Source organism: Cebus imitator, unplaced genomic scaffold, assembly GCF_001604975.1.
Source record: "Cebus imitator isolate Cc_AM_T3 unplaced genomic scaffold, Cebus_imitator-1.0 Scaffold18, whole genome shotgun sequence".
In the NCBI taxonomy this organism is placed as follows: Eukaryota; Metazoa; Chordata; class Mammalia; order Primates; family Cebidae; genus Cebus; species Cebus imitator.
This window is the reverse complement of record NW_016107333.1, coordinates 734430-751701: the sequence shown is the minus strand read 5'-3', so window position 1 is coordinate 751701 and position 17272 is coordinate 734430. Positions and strand designations below refer to the sequence as shown.

General features: G+C 41.4%; 1 protein-coding gene across 5 annotated transcripts in view; it reads right to left on the bottom strand.

The window, feature by feature from the left end:
- ZHX3 (zinc fingers and homeoboxes 3) overlaps positions 1–17272 on the bottom strand; it is a 123513-nt gene that overhangs the window by 11729 nt on the left and 94512 nt on the right. For all 5 annotated transcript variants that reach the window (XM_037732556.1, XM_017511910.2, XM_037732557.1 and 2 more), the window contains one exon: positions 5660–8669. In XM_037732556.1, the coding sequence (XP_037588484.1) occupies positions 5660–8519 (2860 nt within the window). In that variant the 5' untranslated portion in view covers positions 8520–8669. The remainder of the gene's footprint in view (positions 1–5659; positions 8670–17272) is intronic.

The following is a 17272-nucleotide window of genomic DNA, read 5'->3' as shown; positions in this document are numbered from 1 at the left end:
CAGTTCTCCTGCCTTATCCTCCCAAGTAGCTGGGATTACAGGCAACTGCCACCATGTCTGGCTAATTTTTGTATTTTTAGTAGAGATGGGGTTTCACCATGTTGGCCAGGCTGGTCTCAAATTCCTGACCTCAGGTGATCTGCCCGCCTCAGCCTCCCAAAGTGCTGGAATTACAGGAGTGAGCCACCGTGCCCAGCATGAGATCTTTTTCAATGTATGCTTGACAGCTACATATTTACCTCTTAGGACTGCCTTCACTACACACCATAAGTTCTAGTATATTGTGTTTTCATTTGTCTCAAGGTTTTTTAAATTTCCCTTTTGATTTCTTCTTTGACCCATTAGTTTTTAAATAGCGTGTTAATTTCCACATATTTATTTCATTTTCTATTTTTAATGTCTAGTTTCATTCTACTGTAAGTGGAAATGTACTTTGTATAATTTCAGTTTTAAAAAATTTATTAAGATTTGTTTCATGGCTTAACATATGGTTTATCCTGGAGAATATTCCATGTGAACTTGAGAAGACTGTGTATTTTGCTGTTGTTGGGTGGTATTCTGTTTATGCCTATTTGGTCTAATTGGCTTATAATATTGTTCAGATCCTCTACTTCCTGATTGATCTTCTGTCTGGTTTCTATAGCCATTTTTGAACATGGATTATTAAAGTCTCCAACTATTTTTGTGGGAGTCTCCAACTATTTTTGTGTAATTCTCCCTTTAATTCTGTCATTTCTCTTTCAAATGTTTTGGAGCTCTGTTAGGTATGTATATGAAACTTTTACCAATATAATATACTTCTTTATCTCTTGTAACTTTTCTTGATTTAAAATTTATTTTCTGTGCTTTTTTCAAAAGACGGCACTGGAGGTGAAAATGGAAGCTCTTGACTCTCCTAAAGCCGATCACAAAGTGAAGGCTTTAAAGAACAAGGAGGCAGTGCTGAAAGGCGTCCACACAGCCACCAAAAAAGAAGAAGAAGAAGAAGAAAATCCGCATATCACCCACCTTCCTGTGGCCAAAGACACTATGACTCCGAAGGCAGCCCCAATATCCTCAGAAGAGCACTCCCAGGAGAAATAAGCTTGGCCACCATGCCAGCATCGAGTCCCCACTGACCACTGAGTCTGCTGTGAAGAAGACGGAAGACAACAATGCACCTGTATTCACTGTGGATGTTAAAGCCAACAAGCACCAGATCAAACAGGCTGTGAAGTGGCTCTGTGACACTGATGTGGTCAAAGTCAACAGGCCTGAGGGAGAGAAGAAGGCGTATGTTCAACTGGCTCCTGATTAAAATGCTTTCAATATTGCCAACAAAACTGGGATTATCTCAGCTGAGTCTGGCTCGCTAATTCTAAATTATACACATAACATATATATATTACATATTCTTATGTATAATATATAATTGTATATATTATTTAAAATATGTTACAAATATTCTTCAGAAAAAATAGTGGTTTTTGCCTGATAATATAGCCACCTCAGCCGTCATATAGTTACTACTTTCCAGATGTATCTTTTTCTATCCTTACTTTCAACCTCCTTGTATCCTTATATCTAAAGTGAGTCTCTTAAGAAAGCATATAAACACTTAATTTTTTTATTCCAATCTGCCAACCTTTGTTTCTAATAGAAGAGCTTAGCCCCTTTACATTTAATGTGATTACTGATAAAGGATTTACTTCTGCCATTGAGCCATTTGTTTCTCATGTCTTAAATGTTTTTGATTCCTCAATTCCATTACTGCCTTCTTTTGTATTTGATTGTTTGCAATGTACTGTTTGGATTGTTTTGTTTGTGATGCACGAATTTGTTAGTTTTACTATTTACACAGATTACATCTTACTACATTGTATGTCCATTAATGCAGATTTATAATTTTTTAATGAATTTGTCTTTTAAATTATAAGGCACAAAGAGAAAAAGTTATAAACCAATAGTATTGGCTCTTATATTTACCTCTAAAATTATCTTAAATAGCGCTCTTTATATTTACCTCTAAAATTATCTTAACTAGCGCTCTTTATATTTTCTTATGGCTTCAAGTTTCTGTTCAGTGTCCTTTCATTTCAGCCTGAAGGACTCCCTTTAGCATTTCTGGTAGGGTGTGTCTACTAGTAATGAAGTCCTTCAACTTTATTTGGAAAAGTCTGGATTTCTCTTTCATTTTTGATGGACAGTTTTGCCATATATAGAAATCTTGTTGAGAGGTTTTTTTTTTTTCTTCTTTCGTGACTTTAGATATGTCATCTTGCTGCCTTTGGGCTTCCAAGATTTTTGTTGAGGAATTGGCTGTTAAAGTTGTCCAGAATTCTTTGTATGTGATGAGTTGCTTTTCTCTTGCTGCTTTCAAAATCTTGTCTTTAGGTTTTGACAATTCTAATATAATATGTCTTGGTGTGGATCTCTTTGCATTCATCCTGCTTGGATTTCATTGAGATTTTTGGATGTATAGACTCATGACTTTCATTGGGTTTGGGAAATTTTCTATCATTATTTATTTAAATATTCTCTCTGTCGCTTTTCTCTCTCCTTTTCTGGGATTCCTATAATGTATACATTAGTATGCTTGATGATGCCCCATAGCTCTCTTGGGCTTTCTTTTTTTCTTTCTCCTCGTTTAAATAATTTCAATTTTCTTCAAATTCACTGTTCTCTTCTTTTGCATGCCCATATCTTTGCTGACTCCATCTAATATGTTTTCCATTTCAAGGATTGTACATTTTAGCTCTAGAATTTGTTTGGTTTCTTTTCATAATTTCTATCCTTTATTGATATTCTCATTTTTTCATGCATGGTTTTCCTGATTTCCTTTAGTTCTTTGCCCATGGTTTCCTTTAGCTCATTGAACATACTTAAGATATCTGATTTAATGTCTTTGACTAATAATTCCAATGTCTGGACTTCCTCAAGGATGGTGTCTGTCAATTTTTTTTCCCTGTGAATGAACCATATTTTCCTATTTCTTTTTATATTTTGTAATTTTTTTGTTGAGAACCGGACATTATGAATATTATGTTGTGGTAACTGAAAAATCTAATTCTCTCATACCTCAGAGATTGCTGATTTTTGCTTATTGAGGGCTAGAGCCAACTATTTCCAGCTTTTCCAATTCTTTGTGGTATGGGGGTCAGTGAAGTTTCTGTTTTGATATCTCTGTGATTAACCAGTGACCTAAGATTTCATTAAATGTCTGGCTTGCCGAAGGGGGAATAAAGGAAAAAAATAGACACTGTCTCTTTAAAACCCGTTGTGGCTAGAAAGCTCCTTCTGCCCAAAGGGGTTGAGACAATGATCAGCCTCTGCACTGGCCCCTCGGTGATCAAATGCGGTAATCAGCAATCAAAATATAAAAAGCTGACCTTTTTTTTTGGAGATGGAGTCTTGCTCTATTGCCCAGGCTGGAGTGCAGTGGTGCAATCTTGGCTCACTGCAACCTCCACCTCCCGGGTTCAAGTGATTCTCCTGCCTCAGCCTCCTGAATAGCTGGTATTACAGGCACCCACCACCATGCCTGGCTAATTTTTGTATTTTTAGTAGAGGCAGGGTTTCACCATGTTGGCCAGGCTGGTCTCAAACTCTTGACCTCAAGTGATCCACCCACCTCAGCCTCTCAAAGTGCTGGGATTAAAGGTGTGAGCCACCATGCCTGGCCACAAAAACTTGACTTTCAGAGGACAAAGTTGTTATTGCCCACCCTGGCACCAACAGGCTACACCAGGAACATTTTCCACAGTTTCCTGCTGCAGAGCTTGGGAATGCTGCTATGTGAAACAAACTCATCAAAATTTATAAGCCTCTCCATCAAGCTCTTCCCTGGAAACAGCTGCTTGAGACAATTACTGCCAGCTCAATAATTATTTTGGTGGAGGAACAGATTCCTGATGCTGCTACTGCCATCATCCATAACATCCTTCTCCATGTCGGCTTTTGTAACAAACTTGTTCCAACATCCTCATCTCTACTGAACATGACACCCTGGCCTACTGGTAATCACAAGAAGCATACAGCTGGGTATAACATAAGGACCAACTTTGCAAAAAAAAAAAAAAAAAAAAAAAGGTCAAACCAGCCATAAAAACCTGCTGTTCTGACTCCAGGGTGTGCTATCAGCTGCTTTATAAAGTAGGCTGTGAGCTGTGGGCCCCAAAGGAGGGGAGTGTTTTGTTGTACTCTTGCTGTATTGAAAACCTGCTGCAGTTGGAAGAGGCCAGAAGGAGCCAGCGGCCCTGTGTACTCCAACCTTGACTGCTGACCAGTGACTCGGCTCCACCAGGTGTTTGCCCTCACTGTGGGCTTTGTGGAGCTCGATTTTGCCTTAGTATGTGAACATAAGAACAGGCTTTCTGCAAATGCTAAACAGATGGATGACACAGTACTCCCCACCCCACCTCACCAAATTATGAGCAGACAAGGATCTCTCTATTTCCTTAACTGAGTAAAGAAACGATAGCATAACTACGTTTCAAATTGTTGTGTTTAAATGAATTTAAAATATTCACAGAAAGAAAAAGAATTTTGTCCTTTTTAAGATATCCTAAGTAGAAAGCAACCGGGGTGGAGGAGCTGGGATTTGCCAGGCCAAAATAAACAAACAACAATGTTCGGCTATTGTATGGAAACAATGGAATACCATCCAGGAAATTCTGTGGGATTGCTGAGGGACAGGGCACTATGGTTGGTCCTGGGGTGAGGTGCCAAACGCAAGGCCCCACATTGAGGCAGCTCATGCCAAAGTCACGAGGAACCAACGTTGCCCAACACCACAGATACTGTCTCCTGTACCCCCTCCCACCATTGCCAACTCAGCTAGCAACACTGCCATTTTGGAACCCCCAATCCCTTCAGCTTCTACAACACTACGACCTCCTGGCTTCAACTGACCTTCTGGCTGCCCTATGATGGGGTCTCTAATGAGAACACAAATGCCAAAGAGTAGGGAGGGAAGGGAGAGGCTGGTAACTCAGTGACCAGGAACCTAGAAAATCAACACTTAATAACATAACTTGTCTGTGGCTTCAAAACTATGTCTTAAATAAAAATAATCTTCTATAATACATTTTGATTTCAAGTACAATCCAGAGAAACTAAGAAACAAAATTCAAGTTTTGATTTCATGTATGGCAAAGAAGGAAAGTGATTTTCCATTATGATAAACATTTCTTTTACATCAGGAATAACAAGAGAAACACAAGACAAGAATTTCATCATCAGAAAAAAGCACTTTATGTATCTAAGGACAATTAAAAGCTCTCTTTTTTTTTGTTCATCAATTTGAGTTGAATTTCATCTAATGTCCGGTTGCTCTCTCCTACCCAGTGGCTGTGGATCTGCCTAACTCAAAGGATGTTTTGACCTGTTCTCCTACTGCTAAGAAATGGCTAGAAAAGCTTGGACCTTTTAGGATCACCATGTTCCTTCCCCTGAGCAGGTTTTTTAAAAAAACATGAAACAAAAAACAACTCTCGACCATTTATCATATTATGTTTCTATGGCTTCTACTGCTAGTTGTCCTCTGAAGCAGCCAGTTAGTGCTGCTGCCAGGCAGCCTTAGAGACAGCAGATATCCCTGTGCAGTAAATTCAGGGCCCAACCATGAATGCATCCTCCCCTTACCCACACAGGATAGCCATGGCCCCTGTGGACTCCTTACCGAGCTGATGTCCAGCCTGGGGACTCGATGTGTCAAAGGGCTCTGAGCTGGCCTCAGGGACACTGGGCTCCCACGATTCACTGTTCTCAGACACCTCTGAATAGGTGTCACCCATCCCTTTGTGAACTGCTGTGAGCTCACCAGTACCAAGGCCCTGGTCCTCAACGCCTGTGTCTGCCATGGCTCGGGTCTCCTCCCCCATTTTCTCAGCAAACCACTGCTTGACCTGCTGGGAGCTCATCTGGGTCTTGTCACAGAGGTTCTGCAGGTCCTCTTCGTACAGCATCTTGTGTGTCATGAAATAGTCCTGCAGAAGCTCCCGGTTGCCAGGGGCAATGACCAGTAGCCCTGGTGGGAAGTTGCCTCGCTTATAGTCCTCGTACCACTTGAGTTGGCCATTCTTCAGTGCGTACCTGCTGTCTCCAAACCAGCGCACCACCTCTGGCCGGGGCAGACCCGTCTGGGCCATTATGGAGTCATAGTCTTGGTTGCTCGGCCACTGTGTCTGGACAAAGAGCTGCCGTAGCAAGTGCCGCTGCTGCGCAGTCTTTTTGCAGCTCACTTTGCCTGGGAGCTGCTCTGCCAGTTTGTCTGACCCATCATCTTCTGGGTCACAGGCACCCAGCCCTGGAATCTCATTCCTGCCATTGGCTTCAGTGACCCGCAGGTTCTTCAGATTGATTTTAATGGGGCTGACTTTGCGCTCTCCCAAGATATGGCTGCTGGGCATTTCCAGAGAGCCATTTTCACCAGAGACCCTTAGCTCACTGGCCAAATCCTCTTCTCCACCCTCATCCTCAGCAGCCTCCTCTTCCTCCTGAGAGGCATTCTCCTCAGCCTTCTTGGTCTCCTCAGCATTCACTTTTTTCCGTCTCTCTGAAAACCAGCTATCAATTTCTCTTCGGGTCATTTTAGTTTCACTTCTCAGGCGGTCTAGTTCCTCATCAAGAGGAAGAGGGTTTTGTGCAAAACTGCTCTCCAGGGCTCTGAGTTGCTCAGGGGCTCTCTCCTTGTATTTGGTTGGTGTGAAGTCAGGAGTCTGGTGCCAAGATTGTCGTTTGGCAGAAGGGTGGGTTGCTGCTGTGGCTGTTGTTGGGATGCAGGTGACCTCAGGGACCTTGGACGATGGGGAGAAGGAGACCTCTGGCACAGAGTCAACGATGATGGAGCTGTGATCCCCAGGCATCATCGCTCTGGAGCCCTTCAAGTTCCGGCAGTGGTATCTACGATCACTGAACCATTTCCGCACCTCTCTGGTACTGAGGCCGGTCACTTTGGTGAGATGCTCAACTTCGCTCTGCCCTGGGAACTGGTTCCGACAGAAGCTCCCTTTCAGAGCTGACAGCTGTTCGTGAGATTTCTTATTTTTGTAGATGCTAGCATCAAGGAAGGCTTGGGAGGTTATGCTGGGGCAGGCTGTGAGGAGCGACTGGGCTGCATTGACCACCTTCACAGCTGATGTTGTATTTGAACACACAGTGTTAATGGGTGCCACACCTGGCTGCTTGGGGACAGATGTCACTGTGAGGGGGAGAGAGGAACTTGTTGCTTGCACCCCATTGGCCATCAATGGCTGAGTGACCAGAAGTCCCCCTCCTGTGCCCTCTGGCTGCCCTACAACGTGACCTGGGAGAGCAGCCTGGATGAGATGCTGGACATTGCCAGCACTGGCGACCAGTGGGGTATTTAGAACCGTAATTGTGGGCTGAGGCACAGACTGGATGACTGTATTGAACATCTTTTTCCGGGCATCCTCAATCTCCTCAGGGGACCAGCTGATCCCCTGCTTTAGCCTTTGGGCTGTGAACCAGATCTTGAGCTGTTCTTCTGGATACTTGGTCACCACAGTCAAATAGCAGAGCTCAGCTTTGGTTGGGTAGGGGAACTTGTGGAAGGAGTTCTTCAGGAAGCTGTTCGAGTCCATGGCTGCGTTGTACGTTGGAATGCTGCTCAGGGGGATCATCACTTTGGGAAGGGCCTTGGCCGTGGGTAGTGACTGTTGGGCATGGTGTTGGGCATGCACTGGGGGCTGCTGCTGGAGAGAGAGGAACTGTGCTATGCCAGCTGGCAAAACTGGCACTGTTCCTATCAGGGGCCCGTTGGTGGCATGGGGGTTTTTTGCAGAGCTGGCAGATGCCTGGCTGACTGGAACTGCCCCATTGATGAAAGATTGGTCCCCCTCTCTCACCTCCATTTCTCCAGTCGACAGCTTCGGTAAGGCCTCACCCACAGGCTGGCTAGGGACATTCTCCTTGAGAGTATGAATTTTTTTGGCTTCAGCTTTGCCTTTCATTATCTTCATGATTGGAGTTTTGGTAATGATGATTTCTGCCTGTCCATCAGTCCCTTCAGCACTGGGTTCACCTGCTAGGTCAGGAGTGCTGGTGCTCTCAGGGACGCTCTGCTCCACAACCACATGATTGTCTGGCTTGGCCACATTCCACACAAAGCTGGCTTCCCCTGAGTGACACGTGGCATTATGCAACGAAAGCCCCTCAGGGGTTTTTGCCAGAAAACTGCACCCACTGCATACAAAAGTTGGGTCTTTATTAAAGTCTGTGTGCTCTGAGTTCATATGTCCCACAAATTGGCTCATGTCATGGGATCTGAAACTGCAGTATTTACAGGAATATAAATAGCCATCTAAAGTGCTCCGATGCCCATTGGCTAGTGCAGAGCCATCAGTACTGCTGGGGTTCTGGGCTGCCTCACTGTTGGCAGCAGGTGCTTCTGGGGGTAGATCCTGCTGGGGTCCTTCAGGCAAGGTCTCAGTGGGCTGGGCCTCCATGCTGGCATCCTGCAGCACCACTGTCTTCACTGGGATCATGCATGGTGTGGTGGATTTCCTCTTGCTGGCCATGGTGACAATCACTGGGTGATCAGCAGTTCAGAGCTTGTCCCATCAGGGGCTTCACAATACAAGTTCCAGCTTCCCAGTGAGAGCCAAAGAAACAGTTTCTAAGTGCAGTTTTTTCAGTTGTTTGCAGAAAGCAGGTTTTCCCTATTCAATCTAAGGAAAGGGAGAAAAAAAATGATTAAGTTCTCTTAAGCACTTTCTGTATATTTCTCATTCCACTGCTTGCCTTCTACCATCTAGGTCTTTTCACAGTAAATCGAATCAGCAAATTGGATGTAAAGTCTAAGTTAGGAGCCCCCTAATGCCAAAAACTGGACCCTGAAGAATGACCTGGGGATGGTCCAATACCATTTGATAGAATTAAGCAATGTATTTTTGTTTTTGCCCCACCACCCCCTATATATCCTTGTATTAAGTAATTCAGATTAAAAAACAAAACTACCCTCTTTCTGGACCTCCAAATTAATTCTGACCATGTCAGAATGAAAACAAAAGAGCCTAGTATAATTCTTGTTTACATGTTTGGACCAACATGGGTTTTTCTTTTCATAGCCTTCCCACATATGAGAACAAGAAGACGCCTCTGTATCTCCCAAGCCAGGGACCAAGTTAGCTGCAGTGTGTGAACGGAAGGGGTGGGGTGGGCGGGGGTGGCTGGAAAGATTGGCTGCTGTAAGAGCCAGGCCTCTGTGGCCTTTCCTTGCCTGTCACACTTGTTCCAGGCCACAGTAAAGGGATCAACTCGTAGTCACTGGCTGTATGTACCCCAAACCACTGTCACTCAGATGAAGCCAAAGGTCAGAGAGTCAGGGAACCCACAGAATCAGTTTGTGGGCCAGCAAGCTGTACATTCTGTATCTGTGTACAACAACTCGAAGTGTGTTCCCACCTTGGGCACACAACCTTGTACTGTGCTTTTTTTTCCATTATTCTTTTGGGTACATTTATTATTTCACAAAAAAACTATTACTGAGCTCTCTGAAACTTATTTCATTTTATTTTACTTTTCTGAACAAGGTCTCCCTCTGTTGCCAAGGCTGGAGTGCAGTAGTGTGATTATGGCTCACTGTACTCTTGACCTCCTGGGCTCAAGTGATCCTCCTGCCTCAGAGTAGCTGGAATTACAGGCATGTGCCACCACACCTGGTTAGTTATCTTTTGTAGAGACAAAAAATAGTAGTAGTGAGGGTCTCTCACTACGTTGTCCTGGCCAATCTCGAACCCCTGGGCTCAAACAATCCTCCCACCTTGGCCTTCCAAAGTGCTGGGATTACAGGCATAAGGCACTACGCCAAGCCGTCTTTGAAACTTATTTCAAAAGCTGGGTTAATTCATTTACTTACGTATAAAGTAATTGCAATAATTGTTTCACAAGATGCCATGAAAAAAGGGCTTCTGTGGTCCCTATTACTAATATATAATAATCATCATAACTGCTTTTCTTCTTAGCAAATTATAATGCTCTAATGACTAAAACAAATTCTAATAATAAAATCAAGTTAGGAGTATTTGGATTTGATATAAAAATATAAAGAAAATTAAAATATCTCTACTCAAATTCTCAGTAAACACAGCTAACTAGTTTTTTTAAATTTACAAACCTAACTTTGATAATTATGATAAAAATAATTTAAAAAAATTTGAAGGTAAGGATAAACATAAATCCAATCTAACCACTTATCACACTTTCCCCCACCAATTTGAAATATTATGCACACATTTTTTACTTTTTTACTTAATTTTTAACTATAAAGATAAAATATAAATAAAATTTAAGAAAATAAATCTATAACTTTGTATACCTTCTCATTTAGTCCAGATACTTTAAACATATTTTTATCATAATAAGCATACACTTGTGCTTTTTTCACCAAACACTGCATTATAAACATTTCTGTTACACAAGCTTTATAATTATAACATTTGATAGCTGCCTAAAAATGTTCCACAATAGATTTGACTCATCCACCCCTGCTGTTGAACAGCATGTCAATCTCAAGGGTGACAGTGAAATGAACATCTCTGGGCATACAGGATGTTTTTCTTCTGTCAGATTATTTCCTGAGGTTAAGTGCACAGGAATGGGCTTACCATCAAAGAGCATCAACATTTCTAAGCTCCTTCATATATCATTGGCAAACATTTTAAATCAAGTGCTTTATAATCCCAAATCAGAGAAACTAAGAATACTACAGTTACGGACCCAGTAAGAAAATCAGATTTTCAGACAGGTTATGGAAGACATCAGGTAGAGTATCTGAAAGCACAAATGACAAAAGAAAAAACAGATAAGTTGGACGTCATCAAAACTAAAAACCTGTGTTCTTCAAAGGTCATCATCAAGAAAGTGAAAAGACAGGCAATCCACAAAAAGAAAAAAAAAGATTTGCAAATCATATATCTGGTAAAGTATACCCAGATTATAAAAAGATCTCTTACAACTCAACCATAGAAAGATAATTTTTAAATGAGTTAAGGATTTGAACAGACATTTCTCCAAAGAAGATATACAAATGGCCAGTAAGCACATAAAAAAGTGCTTAACATCATCAGTCATTAGGAAAACACAAACCAAAACCACAATGAGATAATACTTCACATCCACCAAGATGGCTATAATTATAATGACAGATAACAAGTGTAGGTGAGGATACAGAGAAACTAGAGCCCTCACATATTACTGATAAAAATGTAAAATGGTGTAACTACTTTGGAAAACTGTTTGGCAGTTCCTCAAAATGTTAAACAGAGTTGCCATAAAATCCAGCAATTTAATTCACAGGTATATACTCAGGGTAAATGAAAACATGTCCCCCCCAAAATGTGTACACAAATGTTCACAGCAACATTATTCAATTAATAGCCAAAAGGTGGAAACAACCCAAATGTCTATCAGCTGATGAATGGGTAAATTAAATATGATATATCCACACAATGGATTATTAAGCCATAGAAAGGAATGAAGTTCTGACACATGCTGCAACATGGGTGATCCTAATGTTCAGTGAAAGAAGTCAGATGCAAAATGTCACATACTGTATGATTCCAATTATATGAAATGTCCAGAAGAGGCTAATCCATAGAGACAGATAGATTAGTGGCTGCCAGGGACTGAGGGTAGGGGAGAAGGGGGAGTGACAGCTAATGAGTCTCCAGACAATGAAAATGTTCTGAAATTAGATAGTGGGGATGGCTGCACTACTCTGAATATGATAAAAACCTCAGAAAGGACATCACACCCAAGAAAGGTAGAGGACAGCAAATTATAGCACTCAGTTCTATAGAAGGTCAGCATTTACATTTCTTTTTTTTTTTTTTTTGAGTCGGAGTTTCGCTCTTGTGACCCAGGCTGGAGTGCAATGGCGCGATCTCGGCTCACCGCAACCTCCGCCTCCTGGGTTCAGGCAATTCTCCTGCCTCAGCCTCCTGAGTAGCTGGGATTACAGGCACGCGCCACCATGCCCAGCTAATTTTTTGTATTTTTAGTAGAGACGGGGTTTCACCATGTTGACCAGGATGGTCTCGATCTCTTGACCTCGTGATCCACCCGCCTCGGCCTCCCAAAGTGCTGGGATTACAGGCTTGAGCCACCGCGCCCGGCAGCATTTACATTTCTAAGGTATCAATGTTGGTGACACCATTCTGTGCTACTTCCTGACTCACCTTGGTATTATTTACCGCAGCCCTAGAGAAGCTGAACAGCAGTGGCTGTGAACATCAGGTTTGTCAGGAGAGAGAGGAGAGATGCAGACCTCCCATCTGGAAGCAGCACCAACACAAAGGAAAAAGCATGAACACACCAGAAGGCCAGGCAGCAGAACTCAGGAGCAGCTAATTGCAGAGCCCTAGCGACATAACACAGGCACAGGGCCAGAACGGCTATTTGTAATGGGGACTGGGTTTCACCGAGAAAAAGGCAAATAGTGTTCCTGGTATTTTACTTACTAAGGCTGAGAAGCAGACAACATGAGGATGAATTTGATTTTTGTCAATGGTCCCAGTGTCATTCAAAATTGTCTCGGCCAGGTATAGTGGCTCACGTCTGTAATCCCAGCATTTTGGGAAGCCAAAGTAGGAGGATCATTTGAGGCCAGGAGCTTGAGATTAGCCCGGGAAAGATAGGAAGACCCCATCTCTACAAAAAAAATTTTTTTAAATAAGTCGGCCACAATGGTGTGCGCCTGTAGTCTCAGCTACTCAGAAGGCTGAGGTGGGAGGATCACCTGGGCCCAAAAGTTTAGAGTTACAGTAAGCAAGGATGGTGCCACTACACTCCAGCCTGGATGACACAGCGAAACCCTGTTTCTTACAAAAACAAAAAAAAATTAAGTCTCAAATTAGCCCTAAATTATCATTCAAATAAATGACCAAGGAGGGTAGCACTGCTAACTATGCTCTGGATAGATGGATCATTGACTACGGGCAATTACCAAAAAGCAGTAGTAGCGGCAGTAGCACCCACAGCCAGTGTTTACCGAGTGTTTCATATTGCTGGAAGTGCTTTTATACACATTTCCTCATTTCACTCATAAACCCAAGAAGAGGCACTGTAGTCACTCCCATTTTACAGACAAGGACAAGGTTCAGAAAAGTGCAGTAACTGCCTGAAGTACACACAATCAGGAAACAGCAGAGGCTGCGTAAGAACCTAGGCAGTCTCGCTCCAAAGCCTGCAACTTCAACCATTCCACACAGTGAGCTCTCCGAGAAACCTCTGGATTGTTGCAACAAGGGCTGCAGACCTCTTGAAGTAATATTTTCCCCCAGCATTTATTAGGAAAATTTTAAACAAACAGCAAAGTTGAAAGTGACTGACAGTTGAAAGAGGTTGAACACCCATATCCCCACCACCTGGATGCTTACTAAGGTGGCTGTTTTTAGCAACATTACCCATTTAGGTAAGCTTGGGTTTATTTGTTTTTTGTTGTTTTTTTTTTTTTTTAAGCCAGAGTCTTACTCTGTTGTCAGGCTCGAGTGCAGTGGCGTGATCTCAGCTTACTACAACCTTTGCATCCCGGGTTCAAACTATTCTCCTGCCTCAGCCTCCTGGGTAGCTGGGATTACAGCCAGGCACCATCACATCCAGCTAATTTTTGTATTTTTTAGTAGAGACAGGGTTTCACCATGTTGGCCAGGATGGTCTCGATCTCTTGACCTCATGATCTGCCCACCTGGGTCTCCCAAAGTGCTGGGATTATAAGCGTGAGCCACCATGCCTGGCCTGTTATGTATTTTTAAAGGAGTTAAAAGTGGTACTTAAAGAGTAAAGTTCCAATTACCTAGAAAATCATTCATCCAAAAGACACTCATAGAGCACGTCTGATAAATGAAGCACTATCATGTGGAAACATGCTATTTTCTAAGTCAAGCCCTGGTGAAGTAAGCTGATAGAAATGTAAGGTGCTGCCAAAGAGATTCAGAAAGAAAGGCCAGGTGACAACTGCATTTTGTCATTCTTTGGTACAATCCTTTATATATCCTGTCTTGAAATGTTCTGCTTTGTAAATGGATCTTTTAAATGGTGCCGGGTGTGGTGACTCACATCTGTAATCCCAGCACTTGGGAAGCTGAGATGAGTGGATCACTTGAGGTCAGGAGCTCAAGACCAGCCTGGCCAACATGGTAAAACCCATCCCTACTAAAAACACAAAAAATTAGCCATGTGTGGTAGCACATGCCTATAATCCCAGCTACTAAGGCAGGAGAATCACTTGAACCTGGGAGGCAGAGGTTGCAGTGAGCCAAGATCGTGCCACTGCACTCCAGCCTGGGTGACAGAATGAGATTCCATCTCAAAAAAAAGGGGGTGGATAGGGGGAAATAAAAACAAAAGCGTGTAACTTTTTTTTTTTTAATCTATCTTTGGAAATTGGTAACTGCTCAACTCACTAAATTAGGAAAGCTGCAGTTAATAGCCACTACAACACTGCAGTATATATGTGAGTTTTTTAGATAAAAATCTTAAGAGTGTTTAGTTTTAAATTATAGAGTGAATTAGGAACTTTAAAAAATTCTGAGGAATGAATTGGAAGAACAATAAGAAATCAATGAAGAAATTCAAATATTTAGAAAGCAACTCTTGACAAACTCTTTCCAAGTGTTATGATAGTTAGCCTGCAGCCTCTCTTGGACATATCACCCAGGATTTATCATAAAAAACAGAAATAATGATAGAAGCTGACAGAATTACAGAAACATAACTATAGTGAGAGATTTTAAGATAATGTTCTTGTTCTTTGAAAGAACAAGTGGACAAACAAAAAAGATGTGAAGAATGTGACTACTATAATGAGGTTGATTTGACAGATAGGAGTATAGTCTTGAATATTCTACAGTGATTGACTTCACATTCTTTTAAAAACACCATGAAACACATTTAAAAGTTAGTCATGGTATATAACAGACCACATACAGACCTCAACCCATTCCAAAATAAAAATTTATATGTAGCATTCCACTATTTTTTTTATTGCTAGCAACAAAGACTTACTTTGAAATTTATCCTTTTTATTTCTGTTTCAAATTATGCTGTAAGTGGAAATTTATCTCTCTCAGAAAGAAAGAAATGTGAAAATCCTTCCTATTTGCCCCCAGAGATAAACCATTGTTAACAGTGGAGTATATATGATTTCAGGTATGCTTCCTAGGCATAACTTACTATAAATAATTCTTTTAAAAAAACGAAAATGAAATTTTTACACCCTATTTTGCCCCTGAGTTTTCTTCTCACAGTTATTTAATTTCAGTATCTTTCCACGTCAGTATCTCTGGTTTACCAGTCTTTTAAACAACTGCAGCATTCTAGGTTATGGATGCATCATAATTTACTTAACCATTCTCCTATTAGGAGACATTTGCATTTCTCCAGGTTTTTAACTATTTCAATGCTTGGTGACCATTCCCACACATATTTTTATACATTTGAGAATTTCTGAATTTCTTACAAGTAGAATTGCAGTGGCCTTTAAAATATTGTTAGCGAAATACAAAACTGTCTTTCAAGTAAATGGTACTGATTTTCACTGTCACAACCAGAAAATTGAGGATGCACTCGCTATCACTGCTTGCTATTTTTAGTCTTTGTTAATTTGATATATAAAACACTGATCATTATTATTTGGAACCTATATTTCTTTATGGGCAAGGTTGAAAATCTTTTCACATGTCATTGATCATTTTGTATAAAATTATATTTTGTCCATTTTCCTATGGGATTTTAAGAGCTCTCTATATATTAAGAAAATGGGTTTTTTTACCTGTCATAGATGAAGCTGGGGTTTTGTCTCTATTTTTTTGGAGCCCATCTACCACAGTTAGGCAGTAAATGATATTAAAGAATTACTGTTAATGTTGCTATGTACAATAATGGTATTTTGGTTATGTTACAAACAAACGTCTTAATCAGTTAGTGATGCACACTCAAATATTTGTGGGTAAAATAATTTGTTATATGAGATTTACTGGGAGGAAAAACCCAACCCACTCCCAGAAAAAAATGGGGGATAGGTAGAAATAAATGAAATAAATTTGACCATGAAGTTATAATTGTTCAAGTTGGATTGGGATATATATGGCTCATATATACGCTCCTATGTACATTTGACATTTTCTTTCTTTTCTTTTTTTTTTTTTGAGATGGAGTTTCCCTCTTGTTGCCCAGGATGGAGTGCAATGGCACAATCTTGGCTCACCGCAACCTCCACCTCCCAGGTTCAAGCAATCTCCTGCCTCAGCCTCCTGAGAAGCTGGGATTACAGGACCCCGCCACCATGCCTGGCTAATTTTGAATTTTTAGCAGAGACAAGGTTTCTCCACGTTGGTCTCGAACTCCCAACCTCAGGTGATCTGCCTGCCTCAGCTTCCCAAAGTGCTGGGATCATAGGCGTGAGCCACTGTGCCCGGTCTACATTTGACATTTTCATAATTAAAAAAACATTAAAAGCTCAAGAATTTTTTAAAAAATCTTGTATCATAAATGAAGCTTAAATTTTTATTTTTAAAAAGCATTGTTTTAAATGTTTCCTTCTTTCCTTCCTTTGTTAAACACTGATCTTGGAAACAAAAATCAGATGCAGCTACCCACCCTACTACTGCCCAAGCCAATCCTAAGTAAATCAGTTGGCCTTCTAGGAAGTTTCCATGACCGAACAGAAAACGGAATTCAATTCCATCACTCAAAGTGCATGAAAGCCTGCAAAGCACTTCCATATCTCTCTCAATCCAGTCCCATGGTCTCCCGAATTGGTTATTATTGCCCTTCCCTCATTGTTGCATTGAGGAGATCTTGAGCAAGAAAGGGGAGGTGAAATGACCAGTCACACCCAGTATATCTTTGGCAGAGTCAGATATTCTGATTCTAAATTCAACATTCTCTTTTAGACTATATTCACTCTGAATACCAACTAAACAATAAATCTACCATCTGTAACTATTTTGACATTTTTTTCTTAGAGAGGGTTCACAGATTTTATAAGCTGAATTATTCTAGTGTTTTGTTTTGTTCTTAACTAAAAAGGCTTGACAATGTAGTCCTAACTACTTGAGAGGATGAAGCGGGAGGATCTCATGAGCCCAGGAGTTTGAGGCTGAAGTGAGAGTTATGGTTACATTATTGCATTCCAGCAATGTGGGCAACAGAGAAAGACCTTATCTCCTAAAAATGAAAAAAGACGCTGGACCAGTGGCAACCTGTAATCCTAGCACTCTGGAAAACCAAGGAGGGAAGATTGCTTGAGCCCAGGAGTTTGAAAACAGCC